The sequence below is a fragment of the Takifugu rubripes genome, chromosome 7 (genome assembly GCF_901000725.2).
Source record: "Takifugu rubripes chromosome 7, fTakRub1.2, whole genome shotgun sequence".
Lineage (NCBI taxonomy): Eukaryota > Metazoa > Chordata > Actinopteri > Tetraodontiformes > Tetraodontidae > Takifugu > Takifugu rubripes.
In genome coordinates, this window is record NC_042291.1 from 596300 (window position 1) to 622736 (window position 26437).

A 26437-nucleotide genomic window follows, 5' to 3' on the forward strand; every position below is an offset into this window, starting at 1 on the left:
CTACTTTAAATAAAACCCAATCATCAATTACCTGCTTCACAAGCAGATTTTTATACCTGACATTTTTATACCTGAGTCCATGCTTCCACGCATGGTGCCAGCACACATCATTGGAGGAGTTAGTTATGTCCCATAGACACTGGAGTGGCTGCAGACAGACCTGGGCATTGCTCTGAAAGTGCCCTCATTTATCATCTGAAATTTTTTTTAGCTTAGCAATTAAATAAAGGCAAATCATCATTCTGTGAGACTAATAGAATAAGACACCTTCTTCATGAACGTATTCCCACCCTGTGATCCAGCAGGCGGCTCCAGGATGAAAGGATTCACCTTCTTGTGGGGAGGGTGCTGGAGCCAATCCCATCTGCATCAGGGAGAACATACGGTTCACCCCTGAATGAGTCGCCAGCTGGCACCTCCCACTGCTCCCAGGACACATTCCAAGTTTTGGTCTGCCCCTGGGCTTGAATCCAGAGCCCTCCACTTCTCAGCCCAGTCCCCTACAGACAGCTATCCCCACCCCACCTTTTCATAATATTTCTAATAATGCCTCATGAAGCATTTGTAACTTATGTCATTTTCCTTTTATTTTTTTCTTGATTTTTGAGCATTGCTAAAACTCTTTTGGTGATAAAGTTTGGCTGGAAACATGCTTTAGACTTTCATTTAGCAGGGTAGATAATAAAGATGCTGAACTGACACTTTTTTAAAATCTTTTATAAGACACTGTCTGCAGCTCTCATGTACACAAAATGAACACAAAACAAGAGAGTCAATGACAAAAAACAAAATGAAAATTCACTCAAAGTCCAAAGTAGTGGCTTTTCTATCAATAGATGATACATTAGAAAAAGTAATTTTTAGCAAGCGAACGGGCTCTTAGAGCAGATGAAGCGCCGTGAAGAAGTACACGCCGTGTTACTCCAACCATCTAAAAATGAGAGAAAACAAAATCAAGACAAATTCATGCTGCTTCCTGTTTTCACAGGAAACTCATTATAAAGTCACAGTGAAAATGAACGTTTCAGTCACATCGTCTCCTGAAGTGTGGTAACAGTTGTACTTACAGGTGCTGTATAAGAACATGCAGGGGTTGCTGACAGAGGAGGCCTGCGAGTACCAGTTGGTATAATAGAAACCTTCATTATTGATCCACAGCCAACGGCCCTGACACACAAAAACAATCCATCTTAGATCGATCTGATGGACATTCAGAACCACCTTAACAACCAGCTGGACTTCAGTCTCAGTTCTGGACTGTGTGACCAGATATTCATCAGTTGGTACCTGCAAGTAAAAGCCCCCCAACCACGCAGTTGACTGGCTAGCAGTTTTTGTCATCTGCTGCAGGAAGCTGTACTCTCTGGGGCTGCTGACTGAGGCCAGGTGAGCACCCAAACTGTTGCAGTGATCCTATTGGACAGAACACAAGCAAAGGTTGAATGCCAAAACAGGAATACCCTGGAATTTACTGAAATTTCTCATCCTTCAAAAATGATGGCACCAATCTGACTCAGCCACCAACACTTTGAGTAAGTACAAAACACGAGTAAAGCAGTATTATAGTAGCAGTAGTAGTAGTAGTAGTAGAAGTAGAAGTACCTTAGCACTGTACCAGTTCATGGGAGAATTGACAAAGATGTAGCATCGATAGTTGTGAGTGAACCAGCCGTCTGGACAGAAGTTAAAACGAGCTGCAGAGAAAAGGCTGAGTTTATTTTGTTGGACTGCTTTTCCAGCTGTCACAGCATAAACATCTGCTCAAATCACAGCTACTTGTATCCTCCCAGCTGTGAGGGACCACAGATACAACACAAGAGCAAACCAGGTTGTTTTATTTCATGATTCCTACCATTTCTGGAAGCAGGATCAGATTCTTCATCCTCCTCTTCTTGCAGCATCTTTGACTCCTTCTCAGCACCACCAGCACCTCCGTTCTCATCTTCACTCACTACCTCCTCGGCAGGTGCAGCAGCCATTTGTTCCTCCACTGGTTGTGGGTTTGATCCTGCTGGCATCTCTGTGAATATATTAAAGAGGTCAGAGGTCAGATCCACATCTGAATGCCTGGTTGGATAAAAGCAAACATCTTGAACAACCACCTGGAGACTTTTCTTCAACTTCTGCTGGAGCTACATACACAAAGAACAAAGATTACTGTTAATCATCCTGTGTGTGTGTGTGTGTGTGTGTGTGTGTGTGTGTCAGACCTGCCAGGGCAGCACACAGCAGGACCGAGAGGACCAGCACAGTCTTCATGGTGATGATGAGCAGGTCGTTCTGTGTTGAGATGAAGAATTATTCTAAAGAGAGCTGAGAGTGACCAGATCCTCTGGCTGAAAACAGGTGGATGTCTTCACTGTCAGGTGAGTCGATATTGGTCAGGTATGAGCTGAGTGATTGTTGCAGCTCTTTATATCCACATTGAGCGGCACGTGGGCGTGTTCATGTTTGACCCTGCTGCTGCTGTTGTTTGTCCTAGAATCACGCTGCTTTATTGGTGTAATAACCACAAACTTGTACTGACCCTTTGATAATCAATCTGAGTCATTCTATTCTCCCATGTGCTGTTGAAGACCCTCCCTATTCACCTAATGAGTCTATAATACGACATGAAAACTTAGTGAGAACACAGAAATCTCACATCCATTGCTCAGATCAAAGTGGAACCAAATAATGTTGTGGTTAAATACATCATATATGTATTTCTACTGCTAGATAGAGCTCTCCTCCGAATTCCTCAGGTGTGAAAAAGTGAAATGTGCCTTTTAGGTCAGATTTACACCTCTCACGGTATGTGGCTATGGTGACCGTTCAAAGGTTTGGATTATGTGAGTACAGTTAGAGACTAAAGACTAAAGTGCATTTATGGTTACAGGAAGTTTACTTCGGATTAGATGACAGGAAAGAAAAACTGAGTCAATGTTCAACAAACAGAAGGAATAAATCAGATTTTACTTTCAGTTTAACCACTAATAAAACCATCTTGTTATTTTGATCTGTTGCATAATTTTCTTTGTACACCTTATCGTAAATTTACTTTTATTACTTGTATCTGTTCATCTATTTTAACCCCAATTTCTTTTTTTTAAAAGTGACTTTAATAAAAAACATTTTTATAGGTATTTTTTTAGGTCTTCTATTAATCTAGTTGTGAGCACTAATTTTAACTTCCAAGTTTGATTAACTATGGTCTGTTATTTCAATATTTCATTTATCTGTGTTACAGTGCTGAAAACAGACTGAAGTTCACCTTCTGGGCTCTTGTTTGATACCTTATAAGTACGTAAATCAGGTTGTAAATCCTTAAGCAGAGTAGGTTGTTGTTTGTGAACCACCTGCACAGAGAAGCCACTCTTTTGTTGATAATGTGACAAATTAGCCTGTTTAAACAAGATTTTATTGCTCACAAATTCAATATCTTTCTGACACGTTTCTTCTCAGTGACGTTTGCCCTTTGCAAACAGAAATATCACTTTTATAGCTTTTTCAGCCTGACCTTTAGGCTCTTTTATCTGACATTTACCATGTGCACTGATGTAGTAGAGATATTATCTATGTAAATGAAGTCTTTGTTTTCACCCATGTGTTGCCGAAGAACTTTATAGTCCCCTAATAATGTATAGCCGAGACGAAAACTTTACAACAACATCGAGGTGACTATCACATCTACCAGAGCCACATCAAAGTAGAACCAATTACTGTGTACAAATGTGTTTCTATTTCAGATAAAGTTTTACAGAAAGCTCTCCTCATAAACATTATCCTGCTCTAAAAACATTGAAGGGAGAAGAGTGAAATGTACCTTTTAGTTCAGACTCACTACTAATATAGTCTATCTTTATGACAATTGGGACGATGGGTTCTGATCAAAATGAACTCTAATTAAGTCTTTTGAGTTTTATTGCACTTCAGGAAGACAGTTGCTCAGTCACACCTCTGGGTTTGATGTGTGACAATAGCCAGTAAGCAGAAACGTGTTTGAAGAACAGAGCTACAAAAGCAAACCAGGTAGTTTTTAGTGATGGGCAACAGAAGCTTTTGTGAAGTCATGAACCACTTGAGACCCATTTTGTTCCAAAATAGGTTATTTACTCAAAGCTTCATTTATAGTGAATTCTCCTGGCAAAAGGTGATTAAGGCACTGCATGGTTGCAGTCAAATTGAATTAAACAAGGTGGTGAACAGCAGGTGCACAAGCTACAGTAGAGTTTGATCTTTGATTTGTTTTTAAAAAAAAATACATGCTAGACTGAATTACTTGTTCTGAGGACAAATAAACATTGATGAGTGTTTTAACATTTTCTCCTTCACAAAATGATAGGAAAAATGCAGCATACTTGGGTAACAATGCGGGGATTATGTGGGGGCACTCAAACATTTTTACTGAGTATCATCATTTTTTACACAGTATTTGGTTTCTTTTTTCTTTTTCTCCACATTTGGAGCACACTCTTTCACAGGGCGCAGAAGATCCTGGTGTGCATGAAAATCTTTTGGCCAGTCTGCGAAGGTTGGGGTAAAAATGTTTGTGGTTAAGCCAGTAGGCTAGTGGGTCCTCTGATCTAGGTAGAGGTGGATTGCGCTTGTACTTCTGCACATCTACTGTTACACTCAAAATCAAATCAATCTTTATTTATATAGCGTCTTATACAATCAAAATTGTTTCTAGGTGCTTTCCAGAATCCCAGGGCCTGACCCCAGACAAGCAACAGTGGCAAGGAAAAACTCCCCTTTAACAGGAAGAAACCTCTAGCAGGACCAGGCTCATGTAGGGGGGCCCTCCTGCTGATGGCCAGCTGGGTAAAAAGAGAGGAGAGGAGAGGAGAGGAGAGGAGAGGAGAGGAGAGGAGAGGAGAGGAGAGGAGAGGGAGAAGGAGAGGGAGGGGGAGAAGGAGAAGGAGAGGAGAGGAGAGGAGAGGAGAGGAGAGGAGAGGAGAGGAGAGGAGAGGAGAGGAGAAGAGAAGGAGAGGGAGAGGGAGAAGGAGAGGGAGGGGGAGAAGGAGAGGAGAAAGAGAGGGGAGGGAAGGAGAGGAGAGGAGAGGAGAGGAGAGGAGAGGAGAGGAGAGGGAGAAGGAGAAGGAGAGGGAGAGGAGAGGAGAGGAGAGGGGAGGAGAGGATGGGCACAGAGCACACACAAAAACACACACAAAGATACACTATTTATACAGCGGGTCAGCGGGGCCGGAGGTCGTCATGCAGCTCCGAAGGCGGCGATACCTGTAAATGAATACAGAAGGGGGGGGAGAAGCAGAAAAACTACACAAGAATCAGCATAACTAGTCTGCTTGATGAGGAGGAAAGTAGAGGAGAGGAGAGGAAACCATGACCCAGTGGGGAGACGGGCGGAGTTTGGGCGGTTTGCTCCTCAGTTTCACTCAAATCCCGATCTGCACAACTGACTAACATCTCTGGTTAACCTAATGATTAGACGACCCCCTAAGTATGATAATTTGTCTGTCTATGATAATAACTGGAACTACAGAATTAGTAACAATAAGCTTTTTCAAAGAGGTAGGTTTTAAGTCTGATCTTAAAAGTAGCGATAGAGTCAGCCTCCCGTACCTGGACAGGGAGCTGGTTCCATAGCAGGGGGGCCTGGTAGCTAAATGCTCGGCCCCCCATTCTACTCCTAGAAACTCTGGGAACCACAAGTAGACCTGCATTTTGAGAGCAGAGCGGTCTATTGGGCTGATAAGGTATCACTAGCTCCTCCAGGTAGGATGGAGCTAGGCCTCTGAGGACCTTGTAGGGCAAAAGAAGGGTTTTAAAAATTATTCTAAATTTAACGGGCAGCCAATGAAGAGATGCCAGTACAGGAGTTATGTGGTCTCTTTTGTCAATACATTTTGGATCAGCTGGAGGCTTCTTAAAGAGTTGTTTGGACACCCTGATAATAAAGAGTTACAATAGTCGAGCCTGGAAGTAACAAATGCATGGACTAACTTTTCAGCATCATGCCGCGTCAATAGTTTCCTGATCTTTGCGATGTTTCTCAGGTGAAAAAAGGCACTTCTAGAGACTAATGTAATGTGTGAGTTGAAGAAGAGATTTTGATCAAAAGTTACTCCTAGATTCCTCACAGAGAGACTAGATGTTAATGAGATACCATCTAGAGTAATCATGTGATCTAATATATCCCTTAGAGGTTCAGGACCAAACACCATGACCTCAGTTTTTCCTGAGTTAAGGAGGAGGAAATTTGAAGACATCCAGGACTTTATGTGTGTTGTGTGTTTATGAGTTATGTGATCTCTTTTGTCAATACCTGTCAGAACTCTGGCTGCAGTAATTCCCTGCTCTTCTTGCATCTGGTGCATCTCGGTCCAAAGGTTAATATATGAAAGACAAACATCAACAAAGCAAATTAATGACAAAATATATTTCAATAAAACAGGCCCATGGAAAATATCCACACCAAACTATGTTACTGCTTCTAGTTAATAATAAAATTATTACATAGCCTACCTTGATTTGTGTTACCCTGTTTTCCAGCAGCTCCATGTTTGGCAGTAAAGTATGCAACCATGGACAAAGTATTACCATGCTATTTCAGCTCAGTTGAACACACCAAATCACCGGACCTGTAGAGAAGTTATTTGCAAATAAAACAGCTCTTAGTTAATATACATGGCAGATACACCATAGCTGTAGGTAGTTTCTGCCTGATGTGAAACTTTTACTTTTGCGCAGTACACCTACTTGATCAGCAGTGTCAGTTTTCCCACATGTCAGAACAGCCTCTCTTCCCAGCTGACTCCATAATGAACTAGTTTAACAACTGAACACAATACCAATAAGACCTTAACAGCAACAACTCTCCGACAACAACCCAAAATTGTACATTTTTAGTACGGATATAAAAATTGTATGTGTTCAAACATCAAAAATCATACTACCTCCGGAATCTCTTATTTGCACATCTCTTATTTGCACATTCATTTTTCTTCATATAGTCTAATATTCCCTTCTGTATATATTTCCCCCCTCTGTATATAATGTATAAGGTACATAGCAATGTACATAACAAAATATTTTTTTTCTTTTAGTGTTGTATATCACTGGCTACTTCTGTAACACGTGAATTTCCCCGATGTGGGATCAATAAAGTTTTATCTATCTATCTTATCTACTGTATCTACCGTAATTCCCAGACTATAGAGCGCACCTGGATAAAAGCCGCATAATCTAATATTAGTAAGAAAATCATCTATCAATGGTATCTATCAACCTGCCTGAAATGATGTCAGTCAATCAAATGCTTGGACTTCGAACCAGTCGGGTGGTTCATTCAGGAAATGAAGCATGCATTGAATTCAATGCACTAAACAGGAATCACAATGCATTCTTGTTCTTCGAAAGATTTGGGAGCCATCGCTGTAACACGGAGGGTTGACAAAGAATTGGCAATGATAGGAGCATGAACCAAGCTTTTAAGGTGGAAGGCAGGTGAGTTGATTGACCGGAGATGTTAGTCAGTTGTGCAGATCGGGATTTGAGTGAAACTGAGGAGCAAACCGCCCAAACTGGTAGTGGACAGACCCATGAAGACAGGCAGGTGGAGTTCCGAAAATGCCAGACTGGTATCCGTGCGGGGTACCATAGAGAAATCACGTTCTGACCAAAATTTGCACCCTTATATTTGCCAGACATTGTTATGCTATGTTATAGGCCAAGGCTGCCGGGGTCCAGAAACATGATCACCTGACAGGCCTCTGTCACCCCACTGGGTCATGGTCTCCTCTCCTCTCCTCTCCTCTCCTCTCCTCTCCTCTCCTCTCCTCTCCTCTCCTCTCCTCTCCTCTCCTCTCCTCTCCTCATCAAGCTGACAAGCTATGCTGATTCTTGTGTAGTTTTTCTGCTTCTCTATCCCCCCCTTCTGTATTCATTTACAGGTATCGCCGCCTTTGGCGCTGCATGATGACCTCCGATCGGCGGCTTCCTCAATATAGTGTATGTGTTTCTGTGCTCTGTGCTCTGTGCTCTGTGCTCTGTGCCTCTCCTCTCCTCTCCTCTCCTCTCCTCTCCTCTCCTCTCCTCTCCTCTCCTCTCCTCTCCTCTCCTCTCCTCTCCATTCTGTCCTCTGCCTGTCCTCCCCCCTCTCCTCTCTCTCTACCCAGCCGGCCATCAGCAGGAGGGTCCCCCTACATGAGCCTGGTCCTGCTCAAGGTTTCTTCCTGTTAAAGGGGAGTTTTTCCTTGCCACTGTTGCTTGTCTGGGGTCAGGCCTTGGGATTCTGGAAAGCGCCTTGAAACAATTTTGATTGTAAAAGACGTTATATAAATAAAGATTGATTGATTGATTATGCTGATGATATCCTGCTGTGCTATTGGATTGTTCCCTACATGCCAAACTTGCCAACTTTTAGCACCAAAAGTTGGCAAGAAAAGTGCATTCGAGATTCATGCAACAACATAATAAAGATGCAGAACTGAGACATATTTAAAAACCTTTTCTCTTTTATTTAAAAAATCCTACCATGGACAGTAAATCAGTGGCTTTTCTAAGAAAGAAAAAAAGATAAGATAAGAAAAAAGACGTTTAACAAGTCAATGGGGTCTTGGAGCAAATAAAGCGCTGAGCAGAGGTGCACAGAGTGTTACTCCAACCAACTAAAAATGACAGAGAAAAAAAACATTAGACAAATTCATGCCTGTTTTCACAGGAAACTCAGAATAGCCAGAGTGTAAAGTAACTTTCAGTCATGTCATCTTCTGAAGTAATGTAAAACAGTTGCACTTACAGGTGCTGTATAAGAACATGCAGGGGTAGCGAACTGCAGAGGCCTGCGAGTACCAGTTGGTGTAATAGAAACCTTCATTATCGATCCACAACCAACGGCCCTGACATACAAAAAAAATCACACTTTTTACATTCATCTGATGGACATCCAGAACAATCAGAAAATCTTGCTAGACTTCATTCTCAGTTTTGGACTGTGTGACCAGATATTCATCAGTTGGTACCTCTCGGTAAAAGCCTCCCAACCACGCAGTGGACTGGCCGGCAGTTTTTGTTATCTGCTGCAGGAAGCTGTACTCTCTGGGGCTGCTGACTGAGGCCAGGTTAGCACCCAAACTTTTGCAGTGATCCTATTAGACAGATTAGAGCATTGTTATAGTAGCAGTAGCAGTAGTCTTAGCAGTAGCAGTAGTAGTAGTTGTAGTAGTAGTTGTAGTCTTAGAAGTACCTTAGCGCTGTACCAATTCATGGGAGAATTGACAAAGATGTAGCATCGATAGCCATAAGTGAACCAGCCGCTTGGACAGAAGTTAATACGAGCTGCAGAGAAAACAGTTTTTTTGAGTTTATTTTGACTGATTTTTAACAAAGCAGAAACTTCTGCTCAAATGTATCCTCCCAGCTGTGAGGGACCACAGATACACCACAAGAGCAAACCAGGTTCTTTTATTTCATGATTCTACCATTTCTGGAAGCAGGATCAGATCCTTCATCCTCCTCTTCTGGCAGCATTTTTGACTCCTTCTCAGCACCACCAGCACCTCCGTTCTCATCTTCGCTCACTACCTCCTCGGCGGGTGCAGCAGCCATTTGTTCCTCCACTGGTTGTGAGTTTGATCCTGCTGGCATCTCTGTGAATATATTAAAGAGGTCAGAGGTCAGATCCACATCTGAATGCCTGGTTGGATAAAAACAAACATCTTAAACACCCACCTGGAGACTTTTCTTCAACTTCTGCTGGAGCTGCATACACAAAGATTACTGTTAATCATCCTGTGTGTGTGTGTGTGTGTGTGTGTGTGTGTGTGTCAGACCTGCCAGGGCAGCACACAGCAGGACTGAGAAGATCAGCACAGTCTTCATGGTGATGCTGAGCAGCTTGTTCTGTGTTGATCCTCTGGCTGAAAACAGGTGGATGTCTTCACTGTCAGGTGAGATGATATTGGTCAGGTATGAGCTGAGTTGATGCTCTTTATATCAAGTCATGAGCACACGTGAATTTTGAAACATGCAGCAGTGCTGTTGTTTATCTCAGAATAATATTCTTTATTGGGGTAATAACCACAAACCTGTATTAACCCTTGGTTATTGATCTGTACTTAGTCCTTGTTTTCTCCCATGTGTTGCTTAAGACGATACCTGGTCACCTGAATGTACAGTGGAGATGGAAATTTTGTGCCAACACCTAAAACTCACATTTATTACAGTGGTTTCAAATGCTGCTATGGTCAAACAAATGACACAGGTGTTTCTACTTCAAATAAAACCCTACAAAAGCATTCCTCTGATATAAAAACAGAGAATGGAGAAGAGTAAAATGTACCTTTTATGTCGGATTTACACCATAGTCCGTCTCAATGGTACCTGGAGGATGTGGTTTAAACTGAATAAACTCCAGAATTCAGTTCAGAGTTGCCTCAGATGGCATTCACATCAACCTACTGTACCATTAAAGGGTTTGAATTATGTGCTTCAGCACCATTATTAATACAAAGCATTTTACACTGAGATACTAAAGCCTGAAGTACATTTATGATTCCAGGGGGTCAGATCAAAATAACAAGATCTTTATATCCACAGATAAATTAAAGTAAATCCGAATTATAATTTTTGTTCGTAGAACTTTCACTCAGTTTTTTTTTCCCGTTATCTAATCTTCACTTCATATTATTGGTTTTAATTTTAGAATTTTTGTCCATTTTTCACAGGAAGTTTCTTTTTCAACTTCATCCCAAATTTGCGTTTATTGCTTTTATTTGTTATTCTGTTTTTACTTTTATTGTTCTGAGCCTTTCATCTTTGTTATTGTGTCTCCTATTAAACTGGTCACAAATGTTCACCCAAAAGTCAGAATTGGCATATTTATGGTTTAGTATTATTTAGCATTGTTTTAGTGCTAGTAAAGCCTGCCCTCCTTTATCTGTATTGTCATGCAGACGACAGACTAAAGTTCACTCTCTGAACTCTTGTTCATTACATTAAAGGCAAGTAATGTTACGCTCGAGAGGACTGGCGGTCAAGTGTGGCGGAACCCCAAAGAAGGCAGACAGACACGGGAATTAAAAAGTAAACTCAAAAGGTTTAATGAAGCAAAAAAAACAGGAGGGAAGAAACTAAATGAGAGAGGCCGAGACAAACTATAGGTGCGTGATGCGGCAGACGAACCAAGTTCGAGATCCAGGGGCGAGAGTCTGTGGGGGAGTCCAAGTGTCCAGAGGATAGGAGAAATCCGTCCGAGGAAGGGGAAGAGGAAGAGGTCAGAGGAAGAGGGGCTAGGAAGGTTGTAGAGGAGTCGCTGGAAGACGCAGGGAGACGCAGGGAGTCGCTGGGGAGCCTGGAGAGATGCTGGGTCCACGGGACGTGTTGCCAAAAACATCAGTAAGATCAAGCACTGGCCTGAGTGCATAGGGGCCTTTTATGGGTGCAGAGTCGTTTGGGCAGATTGGGTGCAGCTGAAGGAGAGGGCCCAGGTGGTGGTGGTTGAGCTGATTGCCCAGGAGGAGGTGGGGCCAGAGTAGGAGTCACAACAGTACCCCCCCCTTACGGGAGGCACCGGACGACCGCCCAGGAGCATCCGGGTGCTCCCGGTAGAAGTCTTCGAGGAGGGAGGGGTCAGCGAGATAGGATGGGGGCAACCCAGCTCCGGTCTTCGGGGCCGTAACCCACCCAATCCACCAGGTACTGGAAGCCCCTTCCCCGTCGGCGGACCGCCAGCAGCTTGTTAACGCTCCACACCGGCTCTCCGTCCGACAGGACCTGTGGGGGAGGTGGAGTCGGAGCAGGAGGGGACAGGGGGCTGGTGGAGAAGGGTTTAATGAGCGAGACGTGGAAGACCGGGTGAACCTTGAGGGGCGGCAGGGAGATCCAAACGGACTGCAGAGGGGTTGACGATGCTGCAGATGGTGTATGGACCGATGTAGCGGGGGTTTCAGCTTTCTGGAGGAAGTCTGCGAGGTCTGGAGGGGCAGGTCCCGGGCCAACAGCCAGACCTTCTGGCCAGGCCGGTAAGCAGGGGGCCGGCCTCCTTCGCCGGTTGGCTGAACGCCGGGACTGCTCAGTGGCCCGCAAGATGGCTTTGCGGGCAGTCTTCCAGATGCGCCTACATCGGCGGAGATGGGCCCTGGTAGACGGCACTGCGATCTCCAGCTCCTGCTGGGGGAACAGAGGGGGTTGGTAGCCCAGGAAACATTGAAAGGGGGACATACCAGTAGCAGAGCTCTCCATGGCGTTGAGGGAGTATTCCACCCACGGCAGGAACTTGGACCAGGAGGCAGGATTGCTGGTGGTCACGCAGCGCAGGGCCGCCTCCAAAGCCTGGTTGGCCCGTTCGGCTTGTCCGTTGGACTGGGGGTGGTACCCAGAGGACAGGCTGACCGTGGCCCCAATCCCCTTGCAGAAGGCCTGCCACACCCTAGAAGTGAATTGGGGGCCACGGTCAGAGACCACGTCAAGGGGGATCCCATGGAGACGTACAACGTGGGAGACCAGGAGTTCAGCTGTTTCTGCAGCAGAAGGGAGTTTGGGGAGGGCGACAAAGTGGACCCCCTTGGAGAAGCGGTCCACAATGGTCAGGATGGTGTCGTTCCCCTGCGAGACGGGGAGGCCCGTCACAAAATCCAGGGCTACGTGAGACCAGGGTCGACTGGGGACGGGAAGGGGGTGCAGGAGGCCTGCTGGCGAGCGATGGGAGGCCTTGCTGCGGGCACAGACCGTGCAGGCGCCCACAAACTCCCGAACATCCTCTTGGAGGTTGGGCCACCAGAAGCGCCGCTGCACAAACTCCGCCGTCCGACGCACGCCAGGATGGCAGGCGAAACAACTGGAGTGGCCCCACTCTAGCACCTGCGGCCGGACGGAGGAAGGCACGAACATTCGGCCCTGAGGCCCGTTCCCAGGATCTGGCTCGTCTCTCTGGGCTTGCTCGACGGCCGTCTCGATCGGCCAGGAGATGACCCCTATGACCCGGGCCGGGGGGAACGATGGTGTCAGGGTCCCTGGGGGCGCCGGGGAATTCCTCCGGAAACTGGCGGGAGAGGGCATCAGCCCGGATATTCTTGGAACCAGGACGGAAAGTGAGGGTGAAATCAAACCGACTGAAGAAGAGAGCCCAGCGGCCCTGTCTGGGATTGAGTCTCTTGGCCGTTCTCACATAGGTCAAGTTCTTATGGTCCGACCACACAAGGAACGGGTGCTTTGCTCCCTCCAGCCAGTGTCTCCACTCCACCAAGGCTCCATAGACCGCCAGAAGTTCCCTGTTGCCCACATCGTAATTTCGTTCAGCCGGATCAAAACGGCGGGAAAAGTAGGCACATGGGTGAATCTTCTGGTCTGCCTCGGACCGCTGGGAGAGGACTGCCCCGATGCCCGCGTCCGAAGCATCGACCTCGACGATGAACTGCCGAGCGGGGTCTGGATGGGCGAGCACCGGAGCCGTCGTGAACCTGTCCCTTCAGGGCCGAGAAGGCGGTCTCAGCCTCCGGTGTCCAGGCGAAAGGGCGCGAGGTGGAGGTGAGAGCGGAGAGAGGGGCAGCCACTTGACTGAACCCTTTGATGAACCGCTGGATGAACCCGGCGAACCCAAGGAACCGACGAAGCTGAGTGCGGTCGGTGGGGCGTGGCCACTCCACCACAGCCTGGATCTTGGCCGGATCTGCGTGCACCCGCCCCTCCTCCACGATGTAGCCGAGGTACCCCACTTGAGGCGGAGTGGAAGACGCACTTCTCGGCTTTGATGAATAGTCGGTTCTCTCCAAAAGCCGTTGTAGGACCAGGCGAACATGCTGGTGGTGCTCCTCCATGGTGCGGGAGAAGATCAAGATGTCGTCCAGTAGACCACCACAAAGACGTTGATCATGTCCCGGAGCACATCGTTGACCAACTCCTGGAAGACGGCGGGGGGCGTTGGAGAGGCCGAAGGGCATGACCAGGTATTCGAAGTGCCCGAGGTGTGTGTTGAGGCGGTCTTCCATTCGTCCCCTTTCCTGATCCGCACCAAGTGGTAAGCGTTGCGGAGGTCTAACTTAGTGAACACCCGGGCATGAGTGAGAGGCTCGAACGTGGAACTCATAAGGGGAAGAGGGTACTTGTTCTTAACGGTGATGTTGTTAAGTTTGCGGAAGTCGATGCAGGGCCTCAGGCCGCCATCCTTCTTGGCTACAAAGAAGAAACCTGCAGCTAAGGGGGATGACGATGGTCTTATGATCCCAGAGGCAAGGATTCAGTGATGTAATTGCGCATCACCTCCTTCTCTGGGATGGAGAGATTGTAAAGTCGACCCGTGGGGTAGGGAGCCCCGGGGAGGAGGTCGATGGGGCAATCATAGGGCCGGTGAGGGGGAAGGGACAGAGCACTGTCCTTACTGAACACTGGGGCTAAATCATTGTAGATAGGGGGGAACACCAGTGAGATCCGGGGGAGTGAGCGCGGGCCTGGGATTACTGGATGGAGAGGGGGCGGAGCGAAGGCAGTTGGCGTGACAGGCCACGCTCCACCCCAGGATCCGACCCGAAGCCCATGAGATGTGGGGGTCGTGCCTTTCCAACCACGGTCTTCCTAACACGAGTGGAGCGGTGGGGGCGTGCAAAACCAGGAAAGGTGTACTCTCTATGTGATTACCCGAGAGTGTTAGGGTGAGTGGGATGGTGCGATGCGTGATGTTACCCAGAGAGCGGCCATCGATCGCCTGGGGGGACAGGGAGCGATCGAGAGGAACCAGGGGAATGCCAGCTTGACGCGCGAGAGAAAAGTCCATCAGGGACTCATCAGCCCCAGAGTCAATGAGAACACTCACCGGAATAGACTCCTTATCCCAGGAGAGGGTTGCGGGGAAGAGGCGGTTGTGTTGTTCGGTGGGTTGGGGAATCACAGCTCGGCTCACCAGTACTCCCCCTACTGGTGAGCAGGCCCTTTTGGTCGGACGGGGCAGGCTTGGATGAAGTGGCCGTTGTTTCCGCAGTACAGGCACAACTGGTCTCGGAGTCTTTGCTCCCGCCCCTGCCGTGAGAGACGGGACCGGCCGATCTGCATGGGTTCCTCTCCGACTCTGGGGGAGGAGTGAGCTGGGGATTGCAAGAGGATGTGAGGAGGCGGGGCGGCAGTGCTGGTAAGGGAGAAGTCAGGGACAGAGGAAGTGCGGTGGGAGAGTTGGCGGGTAGAACCGCCCGCACGTTGGGCGCGCTCCTGGCGGCGCTCCCGTAGTCGTTCATCCATCTGTTACGCTCGAGAGGACTGGCGGTCAAGTGTGGCGGAACCCCAAAGAAGGCAGACAGACACGGGAATTAAAAGTAAACTCAAAAGGTTTAATGAAGCAAAAAAAACAGGAGGGAAGAAACTAAATGAGAGAGGCCGAGACAAACTATAGGTGCGTGATGCGGCAGACGAACCAAGTTCGAGATCCAGGGGCGAGAGTCTGTGGGGGAGTCCAAGTGTCCAGAGGATAGGAGAAATCCGTCCGAGGAAGGGGAAGAGGAAGAGGTCAGAGGAAGAGGGGCTAGGAAGGTTGTAGAGGAGTCGCAGGAAGACGCAGGGAGACGCAGGGAGTCGCTGGGGAGCCTGGAGAGATGCTGGGTCCACGGGACGTGTTGCCAAAAACATCAGTAAGATCAAGCACTGGCCTGAGTGCATAGGGGCCTTTTATGGGTGCAGAGTCGTTTGGGCAGATTGGGTGGCAGCTGAAGGAGAGGGCCCAGGTGGTGGTGGTTGAGCTGATTGCCCAGGAGGAGGTGGGGGCCAGAGTAGGAGTCACAACAAGTAAACCAGTAAAGCGCAGATTTTCTGCTGTTATTTTGTGCTCATTTTGCAATTAATCAGCATTTGCAATTAAAGATAATGAGTGGCTTTTCCCTGTGTCGCTGGTCTGCGTTATTTCCTAAGGTGAAGTGTGCATCAATTGTAACAATTATTGCATGTATGTATGTATGTATGTATGTATGTATGTATGTATGTGTGTGTGTGTGTGTGTGTGTGTGTGTGTGTGTGTGTGTATGTATGTATGTATGTATGTATGTATGTATGTATGTGTGTATGTATGTATGTATGTATGGGGTTCAAACTGGACTTCAGTTAGGAGTTGTCTCAAATGACAATCACATCAATCTAAATGAAGTTCTAAAAGCAATTAAGTTTATAGAGTTTAACTGCATTGCAGTTGGACAGTTGCTCTGGTATTGGTGTGTGATGGTAGCCTGTTAGCTGAGGAATATTTAAACAACAGAGTTTTTATTTGCTCCTTAATTAAGATAAAATTTTATTTTTTAATTTATTATTGTACTTGTATACAATAAAAAAGCTTAGAATTACTAGGTTTCATTTACTTTAATTGATGAATTGCACACATTCAGTTTAATTTTACTCTTACTTAACCAAACAAGAGATTTGTTTGTTAGTAAATCAAATAACTTTCTCTTGAGAGAACTGCACTATTCAAGGCTTTGAATTATGTGATACAGTGCCATTAAAATAAATCATTTTACAGTTAAAGACTAAAGTACACTTATGGTTTCAGGAAGTCTCCTTCGGATTATGCAACAGATCAATCAATCAATCAATCAATCAATCAATCAATCAATCAATCAATCAATCAATCAATCAATCAATCAATCAATCAATCAATCAATCAATCAATCAATCAATCAATCAATCAATCAATCAATCAATCAATCTTTATTTATATAGCATCTGTTACAATCAAAATTGTTTCTAGGCCCTTGCTGATAAGTACTGCACCAGTCACAGATTTGAGTTATACAATTGATTAAGATACTTTACCGAAATAAATTTACAGTTAAAGACAATGGTACATTTATAGTTACAGAAAGTCCTCTTGGACATGGATAAAACATGTTTTTAGTAGTAGAGAAACTGAAAGCAAATTTGATTAATTATTTTTGGTTGTTTTTTATTCAGTTTTCTCTTTGTGTTATGTAATCTTCACTTTCTGTTTTCTTTTCTTTCCCATTTTTTTTAACTTAACTTTATTTCTTGTATTTGTTAATACATTTGTACCCATTTAAGTGGAGAGAACCTTTAACATTTTAGTTTGCTGTTTTTGATCTTTTCATTTTTCTGGGCTGTTATCATCTGTTACTGGATCTGTTATTAATCTAGCTCTGGTCACACGTGTTCTATGAAAAGTCAGATTTGATATAATTATAGTTTATTATTAAATTATTTTACTGCTGGTAAAAGTCTGCCCTCATTTATCTATGTTGTTGTGCTGATGTAAGACTGAAGTTCACTTTCTGAGCTGTTGTTCAAAACCTTATAATTAAGAAATTCAGGTTGTAAATCTCCAAGCAGAGGGTTTTGTGGCTCGTGAGCCACCTGTAGAGATATGCTTTGTGCATGCACGTGTGCACCTTGATTTGTGGACAGTCTCTTCAAGGCAACAGCAGACTGTTGAGCTCTCAGGAAATGTGCAAATTCCTTTCTCAGCACTTCATACAGCACTTCAGTATTTGATGCATTCAAACAATCTGTTTAAATTAAATTTTCTCATTTTGGCCACTTTAGTCATAACCCATATTTTTTATCTTGGTAGCCTTTTTTAAATGCAAAGAGATAAAGCGCTCAAACTACAAAAAGTGGGAAAAAAGTAGTTGCAAGGATGAAAATAGCTGCAGCTTTAATACATGAGTCTTTCCTCTGTAAGTTCAGACTGGCATAGTGGTTAGGAGGCTCTGACCTGTTTGATGGAGAGCTAGAGGTTGACGGTTTGGGTCTCAACTCTACACTCTAAACTTTGAACAAAAAAGCCAGCAAAATGCTGAAGTTATGTTTCTGTTCCCAAAGCTTTTAGGTCAACATCTATAAACAAAGTTTAAAAGTTATGAAAGAAAGGCGGGGCCAATGGCAAGGATGGAGAAATCAGGTTCTGACCAAATTTTGGATCCTTGAGTTTTCCAGACATTGTTATGCTGACGATATGCTGGAAAAATGCTATTGGTTTGTTCCCAGACCACGACATGCTAAAACTCTTTTGGTGATAAAATGTGGCAAGAAACATGCTTTAGAGGTTCATTTAGCAGGGTATATAAAAAAAGATGCTCAACTGGCACATTTGTTTTTAACATTTTCTCTTTTATAAGACACTGTTTGCAGCTCTCATGTACAAAAAATGAACACAAAACAAGAGATTCAATGACAGAAACAAAATAAAATGATCTCAAAGTACAAAGTAGTGGCTTTTCTATCAATAGATAGAATAGATCAATAGATTAACAACCAAATGGGCTCTTGGAGCAGATGAAGCGATATGAAGAAGTACACACCGTGTTACTCCAACCATCTAAAAATGAGAGAAAACAAAATTAAGACAAATTCATGCTGCTTCCTACATCATACAGAAACTTTGCAGTCACATCGTCTCCTGAAGTGTGGTAACAGTTGTACTTACAGGTGCTGTATAAGAACATGCAGGGGTAGCTGACAGAGGAGTACTGCGAGTACCAGTTGGTATAATAGAAACCTTCATTATTGATCCACAGCCAACGGCCCTGACACACAAAAACAATCCATCTTAGATCGATCTGATGGACATCCAGAACCAACTTAACAACCAGCTGGACTTCAGTCTCAGTTCTGGACTGTGTGACCAGATATTCATCAGTTGGTACCTGCAGGTAAAAACCCCCCAACCACGCAATGGACTGGCTGGAGGTTTTTGTCATCTGCTGCAAGAAGCTGTACTCTCTGGGGCTGCTGACTGAGGCCAGGTTAGCACCCAAACTGTTGCAGTGATCCTATTGGACAGAACACAAGCAAAGGTTGAATACCAAAAAAGGACCACCCTGTCTAAATTATTGGAATTACTCATCCTCCGAACTTGAGTGGTCGTAATAGTACCTTAGCGCTGTACCAGTTCATGGGAGAATTGACAAAGATGTAGCATCGATAGCCATAAGTGAACCAGCCGTCTGGACAGAAGTTAACACGAGCTGCAGAGAACATTTTTATTATGACTGATTGTTTTTCCAGCTGTCACAGCAGAAACGTCTGCTCACATCACACCCACATGTATCCTCCCAGCTGTGAGGGACCACAGATACAACACAAGAGCAAACCAGGTTGTTTTATTTCATGATTCCTACCGTTTCTGGAAGCAGGATCAGATCCTTCATCCTCCTCTTCTTGCAGCATCTTTGACTCCTTCTCAGCACCACCAGCACCACCATTCTCATCTTCGCTCACTACCTCCTCGGCGGGTGCAGCAGCCATTTGTTCCTCCACTGGTTGTGGGTTCGATCCTGCTGGCATCTCTGTGAATATATTAAAGAGGTCAGAGGTCAGATCCACATCTGAATGCCTGGTTGGATAAAAACAAACATCTTAAACACCCACCTGGAGACTTTTCTTCAACTTCTGCTGGAGCTGCATACACAAACATTAATGTTAATCATCCTGTGTGTATGTGTGTGTGTGTGTGTGTGTTTGTGTGTGTGTGTGTGTGTGTGTGTGTGTGTCAGACCTGCCAGGGCAGCACACAGCAGGACCGAGAGGATCAGCACAGTCTTCATGGTGATGCTGAGCAGGTCGTTCTGTGTTGAGATGAAGAATTATTCTAGAGAGAGCTGAGAGTGACCAGATCCTCTGGCTGAAAACAGGTGGATGTCTTCGCTGTCAGGTGAGATGATATTGGTCAGGTATGAGCTGAGTGATTGTTGCAGCTCTTTATATACTGTCATGAGCATGTTACGTGACTATTAGAACGTGCTGCTGTTGTTCTTTATCTCAGAATCACGTGCCTTTATTGGCATAATAACCACAAACTTGAATTGACTTAATTGATTATCGATTCATACTAAATCTTTGTTTTCTCCCATTTAATGGTGAAGAACCTCCCTCGTCATCTGATGAATGTACAGTCTAGAGAGAAACTTTACGACAACAAAGAAATCTTACATTCTTCAAAGTTTCATCAAAGTGGAACTAAATACTGTTGTGGTCAAATACATCACAAACCTGTTTCTACTTCAGGTAATGTTCTACATAAATGTCTCCTCATGAATGTTCCTCTGGTGTAAAAAAAGAATGGAGAAGAGTGAAATACCTTTTGTTTTCACATCAACCTAACTGAACCACATAAAGAGAATTTTAGTGTTTAGGGGCAAGTAACACCCTGCAGCTACCCTTCAGTGGGCTCACTGAAGAATTTAAGGTAGCACGCACAAGAGAAGCCCTACAGTACAGAGACTCCAGGGACTGCAAGGTGTCATCAGCCGGGATTGAGGTGAAGACAGGAAGGAAGTGGAAGGCAGAAAAGGCAGTGGATGTGGCTGAGTCACGCCTAAGGCAAAAGGCACTAGTTGGGGCCGTGGCAACAGGAAGAACAGGCTTGGGCTACTTCCCAAAGACCCAAGTCAGCCATGCCCGGGGCAAAGAGAGAAACCACCTACTTCAGGAGGAGGTCCGAGCAGGCGTGGAGGAAGAGCGAGTGGGTAGGGCAGTGGGACTCCAGCAGCAGGGGGCATGGACAAGGTGGGAGAGTGCGTTACAGCGCAAAGTTACCTGGTCAAACATCATGCAGGCAGACTTCCACCACGTCCGGTTCCTTGTGGCGGCAGTCTACGACGCCCTCCCCAGCCCAGCAAACCTCCATGCGTGGGGAAAGAGCGAGACACCCACCTGTTCCCTTTGCGCCGGAAGAGGCTCCCTGGAACACCTCCTTAGCAGCTGCCCAAAGTCCCTGGCTGATAGTCGCTATCGCTGGCGCCACGACCAGGTACTCAAAGCAGTGGCTGAGAGCATAGCCCTGGCCATTAGCACCAGCAAACACCATCATGCTCCGAAGAAGGCAATCTCCTTCATAAAAGCTGGAGAGAGACCTCGTGCAGGCCCACAGATAACAACGGGACTCCTCCACACAGCTCCTGATTGGCAACTGCACGTTGACCTGGGAAAACAACTGATATTCCCCCCAGCACATCGTAACAACATCTCTACGGCCAGACATGATCATCATCTCAGAGGCTTCGAAACACCTGATCATGCTGGAGCTTAAAGTGCCCTGGGAAGAGCGAATTGAGGAAGCCAACTAAAGGAAACGTGCCAAATATCAGGAGCTGGTGGAGGAGTGCAGGGGCAGGGGCTGGAGGACCTTCTACGAGCCCATAGAAGTTGGCTGTAGAGGCTTTGCAGGACGCTCCCTCTGTAAAGCCTTTGGCCGATTGGGAATTACAGGGACAGCCAAAAAGAGGGCCATTAAAGCTGCAAGTGAAGCTGCAGAGAAAGCCACGAGGTGGCTGTGGCTGAAAAGGGCAGATCCGTGGGTTGCTACTGGGACACAAGCCGGGTCTTGATCACCCCGGCTGGGTCGCCTGGGCGAGGGTGTATGATGTTGTGAGACCCGAAACACCCTATGAACCCAGGATACATCACTGATGATGTGTCCCAGTGCATCCAGGAGATGTATCTTTTAAGGGTTTAACTGCAACTCGGTGAATGTAAATTACCTTTTATATTGAGCCACTTGTGTAATGTGATGCATCGGCAGTAGGTTTGCTCTGTTGTATGTTTTTTTTTTGGTCTGCGATGCTTTCTCAGCTTTTATTTATGCAAATTCATGGCTGCTTGCGAGATGGAGCCAACGACACCCGGCTTCGTCAGTCGGAGGTCACCAAAATTAACATAGTGTCGGTGTCCAAGTACGCTAAAACGATGTCGGACTCCATGGCATTCTCTGGTCCCCTCCCCAATCTGGCCAGCGATGAAATGTTTAGCCGCATGTCATCGCTTCGTCGCTGGCTGTCACGGTGCTGCCCCGAAAACCAGGTGGCCTTTATAGACAATTGTAGCACTTTTTGGGGAAAACCTGGTCTGATTAGGAGAGACGGTGTCCATCCCACATGGATGGTGCCTCTCTCATTTCTAGTAATTTGGCTAATTTTATTAGACCCAAAGTGACCTGACAATCCAGGGTCCAGACCAGGATGCAGAGTTGTAGTCTTACACACCTCTCTGCTGCTTCCATAGAAACCTCATCTGCCAACAATAACATATTTAACACTATAGAGGTAGTCTCTGTTCCACGGTTAAAAGTTCACCAAGCACAGAGCAGGGGAGCGGTCAATCACTATAATCTTATTAAAATTAATACTAAAGCACAAGTTGGAGAAACTAATATCACAATTAAATGTGGACTGTTAAATATTTATTTGTGTAAATCCCTGTTAGGGCATGACCTGATAGCGGATCATCACATTGATTTATTTTGTCTTACTGAGACCTGGCTTCAGGAGGAGAAGTATGTTAGCTTAAATGAATCTACTCCTCCTTCCCATCTTAATTATCATATTCCTCGTGTTACTGGTCGAGGAGGGGGAGTGGGAGCAATCTATCACTCCAAGTTATTAGTTAATCCTAGACCAAAACATGGCTCCAGTTCATTTGAAAGCCTGACTCTTGGCATCACCCATCTGAACTGGAAGGCAGAAAAGCCACTTCTATTTGTAGTTGTATATCGGCCCCCTGCTGGGCCACATTCAGAGTTCCTGTCTGATTTCTCTGATTTCTTATCTGACTTGGTCCTTAGAATGGACAAAGTTTTTTTTCTCCGTGGTGTTCCCCTCCTCATACAGTAGAGTTAGCCATGGGGTTCCTCAAGGTTCTGTACTTGGACCAATCCTTTTCACCTTGTACATTCTTCCCTTAGGGAACATTATTCGGCAGCATGGGATAAATGTTCATTGTTATGCTGATGACACTCAGCTTTATTTATCCATGAAACCAGGGGAGACAGAGAAGTTAGTGAAGCTCCAGACCTGTCTTAAAGACATAAAGTCCTGGATGTCTTCACATTTCCTCCTCCTTAACTCAGGAAAAACTGAGGTCATGGTCCTGAACCTCTCAGGGATAGATTAGATCACATGATCACTCAAGATGGTATCTCATTAACATCTAGTCTCTCTGTGAGGAATCTAGGAGTAACCTTTGACCAAAATCTCTCCTTCAACTCACACATTAAATTAGTCTCTGGAAGTGCCTTTTTTCACTTGAGAAACATCACAAAGATCAGGAAGCTGCTGACGCGGCATGATGCTGAAAAGTTAGTCCATGCATTTGTTTCTTCCAGGCTGGACTATTGTAATTCTTTATTATCAGGGTGTCTAAACAACTCATTAAGAAGCCTCCAGCTGATCCAAAATGCTGCAGCCAGAGTTCTGACAGGTATTGGCAAAAGAGATCACATAACTCCTGTATTGGCGTCTCTTCATTGGCTGCTCGTTAAAATTAGAATAATTTTTATAACCCTCTTTTGCCCTACAAGGTCCATAGAGGCCTAGCTCCATCCTACCTGGAGGATCTAGTGATAACTTACCAGTCCAATAGACCACTCCGCTCTGAGAATGCTGGTCTACTTGTGGTTCCCAGAGTTTCTAGGAGTAGAATGGGGGGCCGAGCATTTAGCTACCAGGCCCCCCTGCTATGGAACCAGCTCCCTGTCCAGGTACAGGAGGCTGACTCCATCTCTACTTTTAAGATCAGACTTAAAACCTTCCTCTTTGAAAAAGCTTATTGTTACTAATTCTGTAGTTCCAGTTACTATTACAGACAGACAAATTATCATACTTAGGGGGTCGTCTAATCATTAGGTCACATCTTAGCTACGCTGTTATAGGCCAAGGCTGCCGAGGTCCACAAACATGATCGCCTGACAGGCCTCTGTCACCCCACTGGGTCATGGTTTCCTCTCCTCTCCTCTCCTCTCCTCTCCTCTCCTCTCCTCTCTCTCCTCTCCTCTCCTCTCCTCTCCTCTCCTTTCCTCCTCATCAAGCAAACTAGTTATGCTGATTCTTGTGTAGTTTTTCTGCTTCTCTCCCCCCGTATTCATTTACAGGTATCGCCGCCTTCGGAGCTACATGATGACCTCCGGCCCTGCTGACCCACTGTATAAATAGTGTATTTTTGTATGTGTTTCTGTGCTCTGTTCCTCTCCTCTCCTCTCCTCTCCTCTCCTCTCCTCTCCTCTCCTCTCCTCTCCTCTCCTCTCCTCTCCTCTCCTCTCCTCTCATTCTCCCTCTCCTCTCCTCTCCTCTCCTCTACCCCTCTTCTCTCCTCTCCTCTCCTTTCCTTTCCTCACCTTTCCTTTCCTTTCCTTTCCTTTCCTTTCCTCTCCTCTCCTACCTATTCTATCCTCTACCTGTCCTCCCCCTTCTCCTCTCTCTCTACCCAGCCCGTCATCAGCAGGAGGGTCCCCCTACATGAGCCTGGTCCTGCTCAAGGTTTCTTCCTGTTAAAGGGGAGTTTTTCCTTGCCACTGTTGCTTGTCTGGGGTTAGGTCCTGGGATTCTGGAAAGCGCCTTGAAACAATTTTGATTGTAAAAGACGCTATATAAATAAGGATTGATTTGATTTGATTTGATTTATTTTTATGTGTTTAATTTTTTAATTGTATTTTTAAATTATTGTGAATATTTCTACCCATTTAAGTGGAGAAGACCTTTAACATTTTTTAGTTTGCTCATTTTTATCTTTTAATTTTTCTGGGCTGTTATCATCTGTTACTGGGTCTGTTTTTAATGGTCACACGTGTTCTATCTAAGGTCAGATTTGATATATTTATAGATTTTGTTTAATTATTTTAGTGCTGGTAGAATCCTGCCCTCATTTATCCATGTTGTTGTGCTGATGAAGGACTGAAGTTCAATTTTTGAGCTGTTGTTCAAAACCTGCTGTTGTTTATCTCAGAATCACGTGCCTTTATTGGCATAATAACCACAAACTTGAAACAATTACTGGTCAATACTGAATCTGTTTTGTCCCACATGCCGCTGAAGAACCTCCCTATCTAGCTCCCCACCAAGTGGAACCAAATACTGTTGTGGTCAAATAAATCACAAATATATTCTTACTTCAGAGAAAATTCTCATTGTGAGCATTCCTCTGGTGTAAAAACAAAAAATGGAGAGGATGGAAACAGACTTTTTGCATTCACATTAACATGATAATTAAATATTTTAGTGCTGGTAAAAGTCTGCCCTCATTTATCCATGTTGTTGTGCTGATGAAAGACTGAAGTTCACTTTCTGAGCTGTATAAAAAACCTTATAATTAAGTAATCTGGGTTGTAAATCTCCATGCAGAATGTTTTGTGGTTAGTGAGCCACCTGCACAGAAATGACTTGTGCATGCATATGTGCACTTCATACAGCAGCTGCTCAAAAATTTGCTTCAGTCTTTGATGCATCCAATTCAATAGCTATTAACATATAAGGCATTTCATGTTCTTGCTCCCTCTTTAAATGAAGTTACAAGTCCACTAGAAGGCGCTAAATACACTGGTCTGTCCAGTGGTCCTTCCAACTGCCTCTTGTCTGTTGCAGTTTCTTTGCAGTAGTTGTATTTTAAATTCACATTTACCTTTTTTAATCAGTCAATCAATCAATCAATCAATCAATCAATCAATCAATCAATCAATCAATCAATCAATCAATCAATCAATCAAAATAAACAGTGGAATGTCAAATCAAATCAATCTTTATTTATATAGCGTCTGTTACAATCAAAATTGTTTCTAGGTGCTTTACAGAATCCCAGGGCCTAACCCCCAACAAGCAACAGTGGCAAGGAAAAACTCCCCTTTAACAGGAAGAAACCTTGAGCAGGACCAGGCTCATGTAGGGGGACCCTCCTGCTGATGGCCAGCTGGGTAGAGAGAGAGGAGAAGGGGGAGGAGGACAGGCAGAGGATAGAATAGGTAGGAGAGGAGAGGAGAGGAGAGGAGAGGAGAGGAGAGGAGAGGAGAGGAGAGGAGAGGAGAGGAGAGGGGAGGGGAGGGGAGGGAGGGAGGGAGGGGGAGGAGAGGAAGCCATGACCCAGTGGGGTGACAAAGGCCTGTCAGGTGAGATGCTGGCAACGCTGTGAGATCAATTATTGTGATGGCAACATCATTTGGCGATAAAAATTTAGTCGATTTCATGGCATTCATGAGGGGGAGGTGTGGGTCCGATCGAGACTTTCCCTCCTGTGAATACGTGTGTGGCTTGATAAGGAAATTCTCCAACTTCCAGTACCATGTTGAGTTTATCATATGGACAACAACAAGTGTCAGGCTATTTAAAAAGATTGTTGATGTCAAAAGGTTCAGTTACTGCGAAACATGCAATGGTCAGCAGGAGACATCTGTAAATGGACATTGCATGTTTGGCAGCCAGACAGGAATAGTTCCCAAATCAAGCTGGGAATGTCACCTTTGGCAGGATCTCCTTTCTTCTATACCTGTAAAGAGTAGAAAATATAACAGTTCCTGAGTTTGTAATATTTTTTAGAAAAAAAAAACCCTCATAAACTGCAAAAACAATTGAATTAAATCTAAAAGTCCCAAGCTTTCCCATACTGATTTTCACATCTGTGCATCTCCGTGCACTTTGTTGTTGCCAATGACAATATATTCTGACACTTTTGAAGATTGTAAACTGAATCATCCATAATTACAGTAATGAAGAGATAGATAAAGTAGGAAAAGCAAATGCATCAAATC

At 45.1% G+C, this 26437-nt stretch overlaps 3 protein-coding genes across 5 annotated transcripts in view; all 3 read right to left on the reverse strand.

Moving 5' to 3' along the window:
• The window catches only part of LOC101062219 (ladderlectin-like), a 32587-nt gene extending 22689 nt beyond the window's left edge, over positions 1-9898 (reverse strand). The window contains exons 1-8 of one of the 3 annotated variants that reach the window (XM_029839296.1): positions 9858-9873; positions 2211-2330; positions 2103-2132; positions 1853-2020; positions 1603-1694; positions 1288-1413; positions 1068-1167; positions 697-931 (exon numbers count right to left, since the gene is read on the reverse strand). In XM_029839296.1, the coding sequence (XP_029695156.1) occupies positions 861-931; positions 1068-1167; positions 1288-1413; positions 1603-1694; positions 1853-2020; positions 2103-2132; positions 2211-2259 (636 nt within the window). In that variant the 5' untranslated portion in view covers positions 2260-2330; positions 9858-9873 and the 3' untranslated portion in view covers positions 697-860. Of the gene's footprint in view, positions 1-696; positions 932-1067; positions 1168-1287; positions 1414-1602; positions 1695-1852; positions 2021-2102; positions 2133-2210; positions 2407-9857 lie in introns of those variants that run through there. The other 2 variants (XM_011620861.2, XM_029839297.1) reach the window with 2 other exon arrangements.
• On the reverse strand, positions 8274-9886 carry LOC115250514 (ladderlectin-like). The gene is made up of 7 exons (XM_029839298.1): positions 9777-9886; positions 9676-9705; positions 9426-9593; positions 9191-9282; positions 8967-9092; positions 8744-8843; positions 8274-8612 (listed from the first exon to the last, which is right to left on the reverse strand). Exons 1-7 carry the CDS (start codon positions 9823-9825, stop codon positions 8542-8544), a joined length of 636 nt encoding a protein of 211 aa, XP_029695158.1. The 5' UTR covers positions 9826-9886; the 3' UTR covers positions 8274-8541.
• Positions 9899-18018: 8120 nt separating the features above from the next.
• On the reverse strand, positions 18019-20868 carry LOC101073654 (ladderlectin-like). Its single transcript, XM_029838952.1, has 8 exons — positions 20584-20868; positions 19427-19496; positions 19300-19329; positions 19050-19217; positions 18805-18896; positions 18576-18701; positions 18356-18455; positions 18019-18247 (listed from the first exon to the last, which is right to left on the reverse strand). Exons 2-8 carry the CDS (start codon positions 19473-19475, stop codon positions 18177-18179), a joined length of 636 nt encoding a protein of 211 aa, XP_029694812.1. The 5' UTR covers positions 19476-19496; positions 20584-20868; the 3' UTR covers positions 18019-18176.
• Positions 20869-26437: the final 5569 nt, after the last annotated feature.